Source organism: Oncorhynchus clarkii, chromosome 3 (genome assembly GCF_045791955.1).
Source record: "Oncorhynchus clarkii lewisi isolate Uvic-CL-2024 chromosome 3, UVic_Ocla_1.0, whole genome shotgun sequence".
Classification (NCBI taxonomy): Eukaryota; Metazoa; Chordata; class Actinopteri; order Salmoniformes; family Salmonidae; genus Oncorhynchus; species Oncorhynchus clarkii.
Window position 1 is genome coordinate 88,719,770 of NC_092149.1, and position 17,500 is coordinate 88,737,269.

At 43.2% G+C, this 17,500-nt stretch overlaps 1 protein-coding gene across 3 annotated transcripts in view; it reads right to left on the reverse strand.

Moving 5' to 3' along the window:
- LOC139405537 (tubulin tyrosine ligase-like family, member 4) overlaps window positions 1–17,500 on the reverse strand; it is a 52,942-nt gene that overhangs the window by 1,051 nt on the left and 34,391 nt on the right. The window contains exons 18-20 of one of the 3 annotated variants that reach the window (XR_011633889.1): window positions 17,287–17,348; window positions 1,221–2,115; window positions 1–778 (exon numbers count right to left, since the gene is read on the reverse strand). The exon at window positions 1–778 is cut by the window's left edge and continues 1,051 nt beyond it. Coding sequence is in view for 2 of the 3 variants with exons in the window: in XM_071147951.1 (XP_071004052.1) it covers window positions 1,959–2,115; window positions 17,287–17,348 (219 nt within the window). In the remaining variant the exon portion in view is untranslated. Of the gene's footprint in view, window positions 2,116–17,286; window positions 17,349–17,500 lie in introns of all 3 variants that reach the window. The other 2 variants (XM_071147951.1, XM_071147950.1) reach the window with 2 other exon arrangements.

The window sequence follows — 17,500 nt, forward strand, 5'->3', positions numbered from 1 at the left end:
GGACTGATAGAACAACTGTTAATTAAATTATTTATTCATAACAATTATTGTTACAACTTCAAAATTTTAAAAATTGTGAAGCATATGTAAAATGACCAGCCAAATAAATGCAGTTATATTTACCCATCCCATAGTAACAAGCCTGAAATGCAGTTACCCATCCCATAGTAACAAGCCTGAAATGCAGTTACCCATCCCATAGTAACAAGCCTGAAATGCAGTTACCCATCCCATAGTAACAAGCCTGAAATGCAGTTACCCATCCCATAGTAACAAGCCTGAAATGCAGTTACCCATCCCATAGTAACAAGCCTGAAATGCAGTTACCCATCCCATAGTAACAAGCCTGAAATGCAGTTATATATACCCATCCCATAGTAACAAGCCTGAAATGCAGTTATATATACCCATCCCATAGTAACAAGCCTGAAATGCAGTTATATATACCCATCCCATAGTAACAAGCCTGAAATGCAGTTACCCATCCCATAGTAACAAGCCTGAAATGCAGTTACCCATCCCATAGTAACAAGCCTGAAATGCAGTTACCCATCCCATAGTAACAAGCCTGAAATGCAGTTACCCATCCCATAGTAACAAGCCTGAAATGCAGTTACCCATCCCATAGTAACAAGCCTGAAATGCAGTTACCCATCCCATAGTAACAAGCCTGAAATGCAGTTATATTTACCCATCCCATAGTAACAAGCCTGAAATGCAGTTACCCATCCCATAGTAACAAGCCTGAAATGCAGTTACCCATCCCATAGTAACAAGCCTGAAATGCAGTTACCCATCCCATAGTAACAAGCCTGAAATGCAGTTACCCATCCCATAGTAACAAGCCTGAAATGCAGTTACCCATCCCATAGTAACAAGCCTGAAATGCAGTTACCCATCCCATAGTAACAAGCCTGAAATGCAGTTACCCATCCCATAGTAACAAGCCTGAAATGCAGTTACCCATCCCATAGTAACAAGCCTGAAATGCAGTTACCCATCCCATAGTAACAAGCCTGAAATGCAGTTACCCATCCCATAGTAACATGCCTGAAATGCAGTTACCCATCCCATTGTAACAAGCCTGAAATGCAGTTACCCATCCCATAGTAACAAGCCTGAAATGCAGTTACCCATCCCATAGTAACAAGCCTGAAATGCAGTTACCCATCCCATAGTAACAAGTCTGAAATGCAGTTACCCATCCCATAGTAACAAGCCTGAAATGCAGTTACCCATCCCATAGTAACAAGCCTGAAATGCAGTTACCCATCCCATAGTAACAAGCCTGAAATGCAGTTACCCATCCCATAGTAACAAGCCTGAAATGCAGTTACCCATCCCATAGTAACAAGCCTGAAATGCAGTTACCCATCCCATAGTAACAAGCCTGAAATGCAGTTACCCATCCCATAGTAACAAGCCTGAAATGCAGTTACCCATCCCATAGTAACAAGCCTGAAATGCAGTTACCCATCCCATAGTAACAAGCCTGAAATGCAGTTACCCATCCCATAGTAACAAGCCTGAAATGCTAGAAACACAAGCATTTCACTGCACCTGCAATAACAAAATGTGTACCAATAAATGTTGATGTATTTTTTATGTAAACACACCTAGGAGTGGAATCTGATTGGACTGGCTCTAAGTAGGCAGAGCAGCCTTGGATTTTCTCCTCGGCCGATTGGCCAAAGCTGCTGTCTGTCCACCCGGTCCAGAGAAGCCCCTCCCCCTTATCCAGGACTAACACTAACACTAAGAAAACCCAGCAGTTTGTCCCTCTCCAGTTCAGACTATGGTAGTGAAAAGAGGAATATGTATCGAGAGAGAGAGAGAAAGGTGTTCATGTTGACTTGACCCTCCATCACACCTACGGCGTTCACATCCCCTGCCCAAACGGGGGATGTGTTTATGCCTTCTTTAAGAAGTCAACAGTGTTAGGGTGCAGTGAGAGCAGGTTAACCCTCGAACTCCTCATCTCTGGGTGGCACGCTGGCTGTAGACTCGGTGGCCAGGCTGGGGCTGGAGGAGCCCAGGAGGGAGGTGGTGACCTCCTGGGAGAAACAGTACTCCTCCTGGTCTGGCTGGGGCCTGGTTCTGTGACTCACCACCACACTGGAATAGAGGAGGTGGAAACAGAGATTAGAGATCAAAGGTAAACAAGTTATTTTCCCACTGGCGCTGTGGTGTGTCGCTACACTATAGAGAAGGGTTAGGGTTAGGGTTAGCTACACTATAGAGAAGGGTTAGGGTTAGCTACACTATAGAGAAGGGTTAGGGTTAGCTACGCTATAGAGAAGGGTTAGGGTTAGGGTTAGCTACACTATAGAGAAGGGTTAGGGTTAGCTACGCTATAGAGAAGGGTTAGGGTTAGCTACACTATAGAGAAGGGTTAGGGTTAGCTACACTATAGAGAAGGGTTAGGGTTAGCTACACTATAGAGAAGGGTTAGGGTTAGCTACACTATAGAGAAGGGTTAGGGTTAGCTACACTATAGAGAAGGGTTAGGGTTAGCTACACTATAGAGAAGGGTTAGGGTTAGCTACACTATAGAGAAGGGTTAGGGTTAGCTACACTATAGATAAGGGTTAGGGTTAGCTACACTATAAAGGGTTAGGGTTAGCTACACTATAGAGAAGGGTTAGGGTTAGCTACACTATAGAGAAGGGTTAGGGTTAGCTACACTATAGAGAAGGGTTAGGGTTAGCTACACTATAGAGAAGGGTTAGGGTTAGCTACACTATAGAGAAGGGTTAGGGTTAGCTACACTATAGAGAAGGGTTAGCTACACTATAGAGAAGGGTTAGCTACACTATAGAGAAGGGTTAGGGTTAGCTACACTATAGAGAAGGGTTAGGGTTAGGGTTAGCTACACTATAGAGAAGGGTTAGGGTTAGCTACACTATAGAGAAGGGTTAGGGTTAGGGTTAGCTACACTATAGAGAAGGGTTAGGGTTAGGTACACTATAGAGAAGGGTTAGGGTCAGCTACACTATAGAGAAGGGTTAGGGTTAGCTACACTATAGAGAAGGGTTAGGGTTAGCTACACTATAGAGAAGGGTTAGGGTTAGCTACACTATAGAGAAGGGTTAGGGTTAGCTACACTATAGAGAAGGGTTAGGGTTAGCTACACTATAGAGAAGGGTTAGGGTTAGCTACACTATAGAGAAGGGTTAGGGTTAGCTACACTATAGAGAAGGGTTAGGGTTAGCTACACTATAGAGAAGGGTTAGGGTTAGGGTTAGCTACACTATAGAGAAGGGTTAGGGTTAGGGTTAGCTACACTATAGAGAAGGGTTAGGGTTAGCTACACTATAGAGAAGGGTTAGGGTTAGCTACACTATAGAGAAGGGTTAGGGTTAGCTACACTATAGAGAAGGGTTAGGGTTAGCTACACTATAGAGAAGGGTTAGGGTTAGGTACACTATAGAGAAGGGTTAGGGTCAGCTACACTATAGAGAAGGGTTAGGGTTAGCTACACTATAGAGAAGGGTTAGGGTTAGCTACACTATAGAGAAGGGTTAGGGTTAGGGTCAGCTACACTATAGAGAAGGGTTAGGGTTAGCTACACTATAGAGAAGGGTTAGGGTTAGCTACACTATAGAGAAGGGTTAGGGTTAGCTACACTATAGAGAAGGGTTAGGGTTAGCTACACTATAGAGAAGGGTTAGGGTTAGCTACACTATAGAGAAGGGTTAGGGTTAGCTACGCTATAGAGAAGGGTTAGGGTTAGGGTTAGCTACACTATAGAGAAGGGTTAGGGTTAGCTACGCTATAGAGAAGGGTTAGGGTTAGCTACACTATAGAGAAGGGTTAGGGTTAGCTACACTATAGAGAAGGGTTAGGGTTAGCTACACTATAGAGAAGGGTTAGGGTTAGCTACACTATAGAGAAGGGTTAGGGTTAGCTACACTATAGAGAAGGGTTAGGGTTAGCTACACTATAGAGAAGGGTTATGGTTAGCTACACTATAGAGAAGGGTTAGGGTTAGCTACACTATAGATAAGGGTTAGGGTTAGCTACACTATAGAGAAGGGTTAGCTACACTATAGAGAAGGGTTAGGGTTAGCTACACTATAGAGAAGGGTTAGGGTTAGCTACACTATAGAGAAGGGTTAGGGTTAGCTACACTATAGAGAAGGGTTAGCTACACTATAGAGAAGGGTTAGCTACACTATAGAGAAGGGTTAGCTACACTATAGAGAAGGGTTAGCTACACTATAGAGAAGGGTTAGGGTTAGCTACACTATAGAGAAGGGTTAGGGTTAGGGTTAGCTACACTATAGAGAAGGGTTAGGGTTAGCTACACTATAGAGAAGGGTTAGGGTTAGGGTTAGCTACACTATAGAGAAGGGTTAGGGTTAGGTACACTATAGAGAAGGGTTAGGGTCAGCTACACTATAGAGAAGGGTTAGGGTTAGCTACACTATAGAGAAGGGTTAGGGTTAGCTACACTATAGAGAAGGGTTAGGGTTAGCTACACTATAGAGAAGGGTTATAGCTACACTATAGAGAAGGGTTAGGGTTAGCTACACTATAGAGAAGGGTTAGGGTTAGCTACACTATAGAGAAGGGTTAGGGTTAGCTACACTATAGAGAAGGGTTAGGGTTAGCTACACTATAGAGAAGGGTTAGGGTTAGCTACACTATAGAGAAGGGTTAGGGTTAGCTACACTATAGAGAAGGGTTAGGGTTAGCTACACTATAGAGAAGGGTTAGGGTTAGCTACACTATAGAGAAGGGTTAGGGTTAGCTACACTATAGAGAAGGGTTAGGGTTAGCTACACTATAGAGAAGGGTTAGGGTTAGCTACACTATAGAGAAGGGTTAGGGTTAGCTACACTATAGAGAAGGGTTAGGGTTAGCTACACTATAGAGAAGGGTTAGGGTTAGCTACACTATAGAGAAGGGTTAGGGTTAGCTACACTATAGAGAAGGGTTAGGGTTAGCTACACTATAGAGAAGGGTTAGGGTTAGGGTTAGCTACACTATAGAGAAGGGTTAGGGTTAGGGTTAGCTACACTATAGAGAAGGGTTAGGGTTAGGGTTAGCTACACTATAGAGAAGGGTTAGGGTTAGCTACACTATAGAGAAGGGTTAGGGTTAGCTACACTATAGAGAAGGGTTAGGGTTAGCTACACTATAGAGAAGGGTTAGGGTTAGGTACACTATAGAGAAGGGTTAGGGTCAGCTACACTATAGAGAAGGGTTAGGGTTAGGGTTAGCTACACTATAGAGAAGGGTTAGGGTTAGCTACACTATAGAGAAGGGTTAGGGTTAGCTACACTATAGAGAAGGGTTAGGGTTAGCTACACTATAGAGAAGGGTTAGGGTTAGCTACACTATAGAGAAGGGTTAGGGTTAGCTACACTATAGAGAAGGGTTAGCTACACTATAGAGAAGGGTTGGGGTTAGCTACACTATAGAGAAGGGTTAGGGTTAGCTACGCTATAGAGAAGGGTTAGGGTTAGCTACACTATAGAGAAGGGTTAGGGTTAGCTACACTATAGAGAAGGGTTAGGGTTAGCTACGCTATAGAGAAGGGTTAGGGTTAGCTACGCTATAGAGAAGGGTTAGGGTTAGCTACACTATAGAGAAGGGTTAGGGTTAGCTACCCTATAGAGAAGGGTTAGGGTTAGCTACACTATAGAGAAGGGTTAGGGTTAGCTACACTATAGAGAAGGGTTAGGGTTAGCTACACTATAGAGAAGGGTTAGGGTTAGCTACACTATAGAGAAGGGTTAGGGTTAGCTACACTATAGAGAAGGGTTAGGGTTAGCTACACTATAGAGAAGGGTTAGGGTTAGCTACACTATAGAGAAGGGTTAGGGTTAGCTACACTATAGAGAAGGGTTAGGGTTAGCTACACTATAGAGAAGGGTTAGGGTCAGCTACACTATAGAGAAGGGTTAGGGTCAGCTACACTATAGAGAAGGGTTAGGGTTAGCTACACTATAGAGAAGGGTTAGGGTTAGCTACACTATAGAGAAGGGTTAGGGTTAGCTACACTATAGAGAAGGGTTAGGGTTAGCTACACTATAGAGAAGGGTTAGCTACACTATAGAGAAGGGTTAGGGTTAGCTACACTATAGAGAAGGGTTAGCTACACTATAGAGAAGGGTTAGCTACACTATAGAGAAGGGTTAGCTACACTATAGAGAAGGGTTAGGGTTAGCTACACTATAGAGAAGGGTTAGGGTTAGCTACACTATAGAGAAGGGTTAGGGTTAGCTACACTATAGAGAAGGGTTAGGGTTAGCTACACTATAGAGAAGGGTTAGGGTTAGCTACACTATAGAGAAGGGTTAGGGTTAGCTACACTATAGAGAAGGGTTAGGGTTAGCTACACTATAGAGAAGGGTTAGCTACACTATAGAGAAGGGTTGGGGTTAGCTACGCTATAGAGAAGGGTTAGGGTTAGCTACTATAGAGAAGGGTTAGGGTTAGCTACACTATAGAGAAGGGTTAGGGTTAGCTACACTATAGAGAAGGGTTAGGGTTAGCTACACTATAGAGAAGGGTTAGGGTTAGCTACACTATAGAGAAGGGTTAGGGTTAGCTACACTATAGAGAAGGGTTAGGGTTAGCTACACTATAGAGAAGGGTTAGGGTTAGCTACACTATAGAGAAGGGTTAGGGTTAGCTACACTATAGAGAAGGGTTAGGGTTAGCTACACTATAGAGAAGGGTTAGGGTTAGCTACACTATAGAGAAGGGTTAGGGTTAGCTACACTATAGAGAAGGGTTAGGGTTAGCTACACTATAGAGAAGGGTTAGGGTTAGCTACACTATAGAGAAGGGTTAGGGTTAGCTACACTATAGAGAAGGGTTAGGGTTACCTACGCTATAGAGAAGGGTTAGGGTTAGCTACGCTATAGAGAAGGGTTAGGGTTAGCTACGCTATAGAGAAGGGTTAGGGTTAGCTACGCTATAGAGAAGGGTTAGGGTTAGCTACGCTATAGAGAAGGGTTAGGGTTAGCTACGCTATAGAGAAGGGTTAGGGTTAGCTACGCTATAGAGAAGGGTTAGGGTTAGCTACGCTATAGAGAAGGGTTAGGGTTAGCTACACTATAGAGAAGGGTTAGGGTTAGCTACACTATAGAGAAGGGTTAGGGTTAGCTACACTATAGAGAAGGGTTAGGGTTAGCTACACTATAGAGAAGGGTTAGGGTTAGCTACACTATAGAGAAGGGTTAGGGTTAGCTACACTATAGAGAAGGGTTAGGGTTAGCTACACTATAGAGAAGGGTTAGGGTTAGCTACACTATAGAGAAGGGTTAGGGTTAGCTACACTATAGAGAAGGGTTAGGGTTAGCTACACTATAGAGAAGGGTTAGGGTTAGCTACACTATAGAGAAGGGTTAGGGTTAGCTACACTATAGAGAAGGGTTAGGGTTAGCTACACTATAGAGAAGGGTTAGGGTTAGCTACACTATAGAGAAGGGTTAGGGTTAGCTACACTATAGAGAAGGGTTAGGGTTAGCTACACTATAGAGAAGGGTTAGGGTTAGCTACACTATAGAGAAGGGTTAGGGTTAGCTACACTATAGAGAAGGGTTAGGGTTAGGGTTAGCTACACTATAGAGAAGGGTTAGGGTTAGGGTTAGCTACACTATAGAGAAGGGTTAGGGTTAGGGTTAGCTACACTATAGAGAAGGGTTAGGGTTAGCTACACTATAGAGAAGGGTTAGGGTTAGCTACACTATAGAGAAGGGTTAGGGTTAGCTACACTATAGAGAAGGGTTAGGGTTAGGTACACTATAGAGAAGGGTTAGGGTCAGCTACACTATAGAGAAGGGTTAGGGTTAGGGTTAGCTACACTATAGAGAAGGGTTAGGGTTAGCTACACTATAGAGAAGGGTTAGGGTTAGCTACACTATAGAGAAGGGTTAGGGTTAGCTACACTATAGAGAAGGGTTAGGGTTAGCTACACTATAGAGAAGGGTTAGGGTTAGCTACACTATAGAGAAGGGTTAGCTACACTATAGAGAAGGGTTGGGGTTAGCTACACTATAGAGAAGGGTTAGGGTTAGCTACGCTATAGAGAAGGGTTAGGGTTAGCTACACTATAGAGAAGGGTTAGGGTTAGCTACACTATAGAGAAGGGTTAGGGTTAGCTACGCTATAGAGAAGGGTTAGGGTTAGCTACGCTATAGAGAAGGGTTAGGGTTAGCTACACTATAGAGAAGGGTTAGGGTTAGCTACCCTATAGAGAAGGGTTAGGGTTAGCTACACTATAGAGAAGGGTTAGGGTTAGCTACACTATAGAGAAGGGTTAGGGTTAGCTACACTATAGAGAAGGGTTAGGGTTAGCTACACTATAGAGAAGGGTTAGGGTTAGCTACACTATAGAGAAGGGTTAGGGTTAGCTACACTATAGAGAAGGGTTAGGGTTAGCTACACTATAGAGAAGGGTTAGGGTTAGCTACACTATAGAGAAGGGTTAGGGTTAGCTACACTATAGAGAAGGGTTAGGGTTAGCTACACTATAGAGAAGGGTTAGGGTCAGCTACACTATAGAGAAGGGTTAGGGTCAGCTACACTATAGAGAAGGGTTAGGGTTAGCTACACTATAGAGAAGGGTTAGGGTTAGCTACACTATAGAGAAGGGTTAGGGTTAGCTACACTATAGAGAAGGGTTAGGGTTAGCTACACTATAGAGAAGGGTTAGCTACACTATAGAGAAGGGTTAGGGTTAGCTACACTATAGAGAAGGGTTAGCTACACTATAGAGAAGGGTTAGCTACACTATAGAGAAGGGTTAGCTACACTATAGAGAAGGGTTAGGGTTAGCTACACTATAGAGAAGGGTTAGGGTTAGCTACACTATAGAGAAGGGTTAGGGTTAGCTACACTATAGAGAAGGGTTAGGGTTAGCTACACTATAGAGAAGGGTTAGGGTTAGCTACACTATAGAGAAGGGTTAGGGTTAGCTACACTATAGAGAAGGGTTAGCTACACTATAGAGAAGGGTTGGGGTTAGCTACGCTATAGAGAAGGGTTAGGGTTAGCTACGCTATAGAGAAGGGTTAGGGTTAGCTACACTATAGAGAAGGGTTAGGGTTAGCTACACTATAGAGAAGGGTTAGGGTTAGCTACACTATAGAGAAGGGTTAGGGTTAGCTACACTATAGAGAAGGGTTAGGGTTAGCTACACTATAGAGAAGGGTTAGGGTTAGCTACACTATAGAGAAGGGTTAGGGTTAGCTACACTATAGAGAAGGGTTAGGGTTAGCTACACTATAGAGAAGGGTTAGGGTTAGCTACACTATAGAGAAGGGTTAGGGTTAGCTACACTATAGAGAAGGGTTAGGGTTAGCTACACTATAGAGAAGGGTTAGGGTTAGCTACACTATAGAGAAGGGTTAGGGTTACCTACACTATAGAGAAGGGTTAGGGTTAGCTACACTATAGAGAAGGGTTAGGGTTACCTACGCTATAGAGAAGGGTTAGGGTTAGCTACGCTATAGAGAAGGGTTAGGGTTAGCTACGCTATAGAGAAGGGTTAGGGTTAGCTACGCTATAGAGAAGGGTTAGGGTTAGCTACGCTATAGAGAAGGGTTAGGGTTAGCTACGCAATAGAGAAGGGTTAGGGTTAGCTACGCTATAGAGAAGGGTTAGGGTTAGCTACACTATAGAGAAGGGTTAGGGTTAGCTACACTATAGAGAAGGGTTAGGGTTAGCTACACTATAGAGAAGGGTTAGGGTTAGCTACACTATAGAGAAGGGTTAGGGTTAGCTACACTATAGAGAAGGGTTAGGGTTAGCTACACTATAGAGAAGGGTTAGGGTTAGCTACACTATAGAGAAGGGTTAGGGTTAGCTACACTATAGAGAAGGGTTAGGGTTAGCTACACTATAGAGAAGGGTTAGGGTTAGCTACACTATAGAGAAGGGTTAGGGTTACCTACACTATAGAGAAGGGTTAGGGTTAGCTACACTATAGAGAAGGGTTAGGGTTACCTACGCTATAGAGAAGGGTTAGGGTTAGCTACGCTATAGAGAAGGGTTAGGGTTAGCTACGCTATAGAGAAGGGTTAGGGTTAGCTACGCTATAGAGAAGGGTTAGGGTTAGCTACGCTATAGAGAAGGGTTAGGGTTAGCTACGCAATAGAGAAGGGTTAGGGTTAGCTACGCTATAGAGAAGGGTTAGGGTTAGCTACACTATAGAGAAGGGTTAGGGTTAGCTACACTATAGAGAAGGGTTAGGGTTAGCTACACTATAGAGAAGGGTTAGGGTTAGCTACACTATAGAGAAGGGTTAGGGTTAGCTACACTATAGAGAAGGGCTAGGGTTAGGGTTAGCTACACTATAGAGAAGGGTTAGGGTTAGCTACACTATAGAGAAGGGTTAGGGTTAGCTACACTATAGAGAAGGGTTATGGTTAGCTACACTATAGAGAAGGGTTAGGGTTAGCTACACTATAGAGAAGGGTTAGGGTTAGCTACACTATAGAGAAGGGTTAGGGCTAGCTACACTATAGAGAAGGGTTAGGGTTAGCTACACTATAGAGAAGGGTTAGCTACACTATAGAGAAGGGTTAGGGTTAGCTACACTATAGAGAAGGGTTAGGGTTAGCTACACTATAGAGAAGGGTTAGGGTTAGCTACACTATAGAGAAGGGTTAGGGTTAGCTACACTATAGAGAAGGGTTAGGGTTAGCTACACTATAGAGAAGGGCTAGGGTTAGGGTTAGCTACACTATAGAGAAGGGTTAGGGTTAGCTACACTATAGAGAAGGGTTAGTTACACTATAGAGAAGGGTTAGGGTTAGCTACACTATAGAGAAGGGTTAGGGTTAGCTACACTATAGAGAAGGGTTAGGGTTAGCTACACTATAGAGAAGGGTTAGGGTTAGGGTTAGCTACACTATAGAGAAGGGTTAGGGTTAGCTACACTATAGAGAAGGGTTAGGGTTAGGGTTAGCTACACTATAGAGAAGGGTTAGGGTTAGCTACACTATAGAGAAGGGTTAGGGTTAGGGTTAGCTACACTATAGAGAAGGGTTAGGGTTAGCTACACTATAGAGAAGGGTTAGGGTTAGCTACACTATAGAGAAGGGTTAGGGTTAGCTACACTATAGAGAAGGGTTAGGGTTAGCTACACTATAGAGAAGGGTTATGGTTAGCTACGCTATAGAGAAGGGTTAGGGTTAGCTACGCTATAGAGAAGGGTTAGGGTTAGCTACGCTATAGAGAAGGGTTAGGGTTAGCTACGCTATAGAGAAGGGTTAGGGTTAGCTACGCTATAGAGAAGGGTTAGGGTTAGCTACACTATAGAGAAGGGTTAGGGTTAGCTACACTATAGAGAAGGGTTAGGGTTAGCTACACTATAGAGAAGGGTTAGGGTTAGCTACACTATAGAGAAGGGTTAGGGTTAGCTACACTATAGAGAAGGGTTAGGGTTAGGGTTAGCTACACTATAGAGAAGGGTTAGGGTTAGCTACACTATAGAGAAGGGTTAGGGTTACCTACACTATAGAGAAGGGTTAGGGTTAGGGTTAGCTACACTATAGAGAAGGGTTAGGGTTAGCTACACTATAGAGAAGGGTTAGGGTTAGCTACACTATAGAGAAGGGTTAGGGTTAGCTACACTATAGAGAAGGGTTAGGGTTAGCTACACTATAGAGAAGGGTTAGGGTTAGCTAAACTATAGAGAAGGGTTAGGGTTAGCTACACTATAGAGAAGGGTTAGGGTTAGCTACACTATAGAGAAGGGTTATGGTTAGCTACGCTATAGAGAAGGGTTAGGGTTAGCTACGCTATAGAGAAGGGTTAGGGTTAGCTACGCTATAGAGAAGGGTTAGGGTTAGCTGCGCTATAGAGAAGGGTTAGGGTTAGCTACGCTATAGAGAAGGGTTAGGGTTAGCTACACTATAGAGAAGGGTTAGGGTTAGCTACACTATAGAGAAGGGTTAGGGTTAGCTACACTATAGAGAAGGGTTAGGGTTAGCTACACTATAGAGAAGGGTTAGGGTTAGCTACACTATAGAGAAGGGTTAGGGTTAGCTACACTATAGAGAAGGGTTAGGGTTAGGGTTAGCTACACTATAGAGAAGGGTTAGGGTTAGCTACACTATAGAGAAGGGTTAGGGTTAGGGTTAGCTACACTATAGAGAAGGGTTAGGGTTAGCTACACTATAGAGAAGGGTTAGGGTTAGCTACACTATAGAGAAGGGTTAGGGTTAGCTACACTATAGAGAAGGGTTAGGGTTAGCTACACTATAGAGAAGGGTTAGGGTTAGCTACACTATAGAGAAGGGTTAGGGTTAGCTAAACTATAGAGAAGGGTTAGGGTTAGCTACACTATAGAGAAGGGTTAGGGTTAGCTACACTATAGAGAAGGGTTATGGTTAGCTACGCTATAGAGAAGGGTTAGGGTTAGCTACGCTATAGAGAAGGGTTAGGGTTAGCTACGCTATAGAGAAGGGTTAGGGTTAGCTGCGCTATAGAGAAGGGTTAGGGTTAGCTACGCTATAGAGAAGGGTTAGGGTTAGCTACACTATAGAGAAGGGTTAGGGTTAGCTACACTATAGAGAAGGGTTAGGGTTAGCTACACTATAGAGAAGGGTTAGGGTTAGCTACACTATAGAGAAGGGTTAGGGTTAGCTACACTATAGAGAAGGGTTAGGGTTAGGGTTAGCTACACTATAGAGAAGGGTTAGGGTTAGCTACACTATAGAGAAGGGTTAGGGTTAGGGTTAGCTACACTATAGAGAAGGGTTAGGGTTAGCTACACTATAGAGAAGGGTTAGGGCTAGCTACACTATAGAGAAGGGTTAGGGTTAGCTACACTATAGAGAAGGGTTAGCTACACTATAGAGAAGGGTTAGGGTTAGCTACACTATAGAGAAGGGTTAGGGTTAGCTACACTATAGAGAAGGGTTAGGGTTAGCTACACTATAGAGAAGGGTTAGGGTTAGCTACACTATAGAGAAGGGTTAGGGTTAGCTACACTATAGAGAAGGGTTAGGGTTAGCTACACTATAGAAAAGGGTTAGGGTTAGCTACACTATAGAAAAGGGTTAGGGTTAGCTACACTATAGAGAAGGGTTAGGGTTAGCTACACTATAGAGAAGGGTTAGTTACACTATAGAGAAGGGTTAGTTACACTATAGAGAAGGGTTAGGGTTAGCTACACTATAGAGAAGGGTTAGCTACACTATAGAGAAGGGTTAGCTACACTATAGAGAAGGGTTAGCTACACTATAGAGAAGGGTTAGCTACACTATAGAGAAGGGTTAGCTACACTATAGAGAAGGGTTAGCTACACTATAGAGAAGGGTTAGCTACACTATAGAGAAGGGTTAGCTACACTATAGAGAAGGGTTAGCTACACTATAGAGAAGGGTTAGCTACACTATAGAGAAGGGTTAGCTACACTATAGAGAAGGGTTAGCTACACTATAGAGAAGGGTTAGCTACACTATAGAGAAGGGTTAGCTACACTATAGAGAAGGGTTAGCTACACTATAGAGAAGGGTTAGCTACACTATAGAGAAGGGTTAGCTACACTATAGAGAAGGGTTAGCTACACTATAGAGAAGGGTTAGCTACACTATAGAGAAGGGTTAGCTACACTATAGAGAAGGGTTAGCTACACTATAGAGAAGGGTTAGCTACACTATAGAGAAGGGTTAGCTACACTATAGAGAAGGGTTAGCTACACTATAGAGAAGGGTTAGCTACACTATAGAGAAGGGTTAGCTACACTATAGAGAAGGGTTAGCTACACTATAGAGAAGGGTTAGCTACACTATAGAGAAGGGTTAGCTACACTATAGAGAAGGGTTAGCTACACTATAGAGAAGGGTTAGCTACACTATAGAGAAGGGTTAGCTACACTATAGAGAAGGGTTAGCTACACTATAGAGAAGGGTTAGCTACACTATAGAGAAGGGTTAGCTACACTATAGAGAAGGGTTAGCTACACTATAGAGAAGGGTTAGCTACACTATAGAGAAGGGTTAGCTACACTATAGAGAAGGGTTAGCTACACTATAGAGAAGGGTTAGCTACACTATAGAGAAGGGTTAGCTACACTATAGAGAAGGGTTAGCTACACTATAGAGAAGGGTTAGCTACACTATAGAGAAGGGTTAGCTACACTATAGAGAAGGGTTAGCTACACTATAGAGAAGGGTTAGGGTTAGCTACACTATAGAGAAGGGTTAGGGTTAGCTACACTATAGAGAAGGGTTAGGGTTAGCTACACTATAGAGAAGGGTTAGGGTTAGCTACACTATAGAGAAGGGTTAGGGTTAGCTACACTATAGAGAAGGGTTAGGGTTAGCTACACTATAGAGAAGGGTTAGGGTTAGCTACACTATAGAGAAGGGTTAGGGTTAGCTACACTATAGAGAAGGGTTAGGGTTAGCTACACTATAGAGAAGGGTTATGGTTAGCTATAGAGAAGGGTTAGGGTTAGCTACTATAGAGAAGGGTTAGGGTTAGCTACGCTATAGAGAAGGGTTAGGGTTAGCTACGCTATAGAGAAGGGTTAGGGTTAGCTACGCTATAGAGAAGGGTTAGGGTTAGCTACGCTATAGAGAAGGGTTAGGGTTAGCTACACTATAGAGAAGGGTTAGGGTTAGCTACACTATAGAGAAGGGTTAGGGTTAGGGTTAGCTACACTATAGAGAAGGGTTAGCTACACTATAGAGAAGGGTTAGGGTTAGCTACACTATAGAGAAGGGTTAGGGTTAGCTACACTATAGAGAAGGGTTAGGGTTAGCTACACTATAGAGAAGGGTTAGGGTTAGCTACACTATAGAGAAGGGTTAGGGTTAGGGTTAGCTACACTATAGAGAAGGGTTAGGGTTAGCTACACTATAGAGAAGGGTTAGGGTTAGCTACACTATAGAGAAGGGTTAGGGTTAGCTACACTATAGAGAAGGGTTAGGGTTAGCTACACTATAGAGAAGGGTTAGGGTTAGCTACACTATAGACAAGGGTTAGGGTTAGCTACACTATAGAGAAGGGTTAGGGTTAGCTACACTATAGAGAAGGGTTAGGGTTAGGGTTAGCTACACTATAGAGAAGGGTTAGCTACACTATAGAGAAGGGTTAGGGTTAGCTACACTATAGAGAAGGGTTAGGGTTAGCTACACTATAGAGAAGGGTTAGGGTTAGCTACACTATAGAGAAGGGTTAGGGTTAGGGTTAGCTACACTATAGAGAAGGGTTAGGGTTAGCTACACTATAGAGAAGGGTTAGGGTTAGGGTTAGCTACACTATAGAGAAGGGTTAGGGTTAGCTACACTATAGAGAAGGGTTAGGGTTAGCTACACTATAGAGAAGGGTTAGGGTTAGCTACACTATAGAGAAGGGTTAGGGTTAGCTACACTATAGAGAAGGGTTAGGGTTAGCTACACTATAGAGAAGGGTTAGGGTTAGCTACACTATAGAGAAGGGTTAGGGTTAGCTACACTATAGAGAAGGGTTAGGGTTAGCTACACTATAGAGAAGGGTTAGGGTTAGCTACGCTATAGAGAAGGGTTAGGGTTAGCTACGCTATAGAGAAGGGTTAGGGTTAGCTACACTATAGAGAAGGGTTAGGGTTAGCTACACTATAGAGAAGGGTTAGGGTTAGCTACACTATAGAGAAGGGTTAGGGTTAGCTACACTATAGAGAAGGGTTAGGGTTAGCTACACTATAGAGAAGGGTTAGGGTTAGCTACACTATAGAGAAGGGTTAGGGTTAGCTACACTATAGAGAAGGGTTAGGGTTAGCTACACTATAGAGAAGGGTTAGGGTTAGCTACACTATAGAGAAGGGTTAGGGTTAGCTACACTATAGAGAAGGGTTAGGGTTAGCTACACTATAGAGAAGGGTTAGCTACACTATAGAAAAGGGTTAGCTACACTATAGAGAAGGGTTAGCTACACTATAGAGAAGGGTTAGCTACACTATAGAGAAGGGTTAGCTACACTATAGAGAAGGGTTAGGGTTAGCTACACTATAGAGAAGGGTTAGGGTTAGCTACACTATAGAGAAGGGTTAGGGTTAGCTACACTATAGAGAAGGGTTAGGGTTAGCTACACTATAGAGAAGGGTTAGGGTTAGCTACACTATAGAGAAGGGCTAGGGTTAGCTACACTATAGAGAAGGGTCAGGGTTAGCTACACCATAGAGAAGGGCTAGGGTTAGCTACACTATAGAGAAGGGTTAGGGTTAGCTACACTATAGAGAAGGGCTAGGGTTAGCTACACTATAGAGAAGGGTTAGGGTTAGGGTTAGCTACACTATAGAGAAGGGTTAGGGTTAGCTACACTATAGAGAAGGGTTAGGGTTAGCTACACTATAGAGAAGGGCTAGCTACACTATAGAGAAGGGTTAGGGTTAGCTACACTATAGAGAAGGGCTAGGGTTAGCTACACTATAGAGAAGGGTTAGGGTTAGCTACACTATAGAGAAGGGTTAGGGTTAGCTACACTATAGAGAAGGGTTAGGGTTAGCTACACTATAGAGAAGGGCTAGGGTTAGCTACACTATAGAGAAGGGTCAGGGTTAGCTACACCATAGAGAAGGGCTAGGGTTAGCTACACTATAGAGAAGGGTTAGGGTTAGCTACACTATAGAGAAGGGCTAGGGTTAGCTACACTATAGAGAAGGGTTAGGGTTAGGGTTAGCTACACTATAGAGAAGGGTTAGGGTTAGCTACACTATAGAGAAGGGTTAGGGTTAGCTACACTATAGAGAAGGGCTAGCTACACTATAGAGAAGGGTTAGGGTTAGCTACACTATAGAGAAGGGCTAGGGTTAGCTACACTATAGAGAAGGGTTAGGGTTAGCTACACTATAGAGAAGGGTTAGGGTTAGCTACACTATAGAGAAGGGTTAGGGTTAGCTACACTATAGAGAAGGGTTAGGGTTAGCTACACTATAGAGAAGGGTTAGGGTTAGCTACACTATAGAGAAGGGTTAGGGTTAGCTACACTATAGAGAAGGGTTAGGGTTAGCTACACTATAGAGAAGGGTTAGGGTTAGCTACACTATAGAGAAGGGTTAGGGTTAGCTACGCTATAGAGAAGGGTTAGGGTTAGCTACACTATAGAGAAGGGTTAGGGTTAGGGTTAGCTACACTATAGAGAAGGGTTAGGGTTAGCTACACTATAGAGAAGGGTTAGGGTTAGCTACACTATAGAGAAGCTGTAAAGTTAGAGCCACTAGGTGTGTGTGTGTGTGTGTGTGTGTAGTTCCACTATAGACTGCCTGGGCTTACCAGGATTTATTGTATAGAGAAGCTGTGAAGTTAGCGCCACTAGGTGTGTGTGTCCACTCACCTCGATCTGCTTGGCTCCTGCCTGGGGTGATCAGACTTGGGAACATAGGTCGACTTGGACCACTAGAAAATAACAAATAAATCATAAGGAATAAAGGTTTTGAAGTGTCTGTCCTATCTATAAGCTATGGAAAGAAAAAAAAAAATATATATATATATATATATATATATATATATATATATATATATATATATATATATATATATATATATAT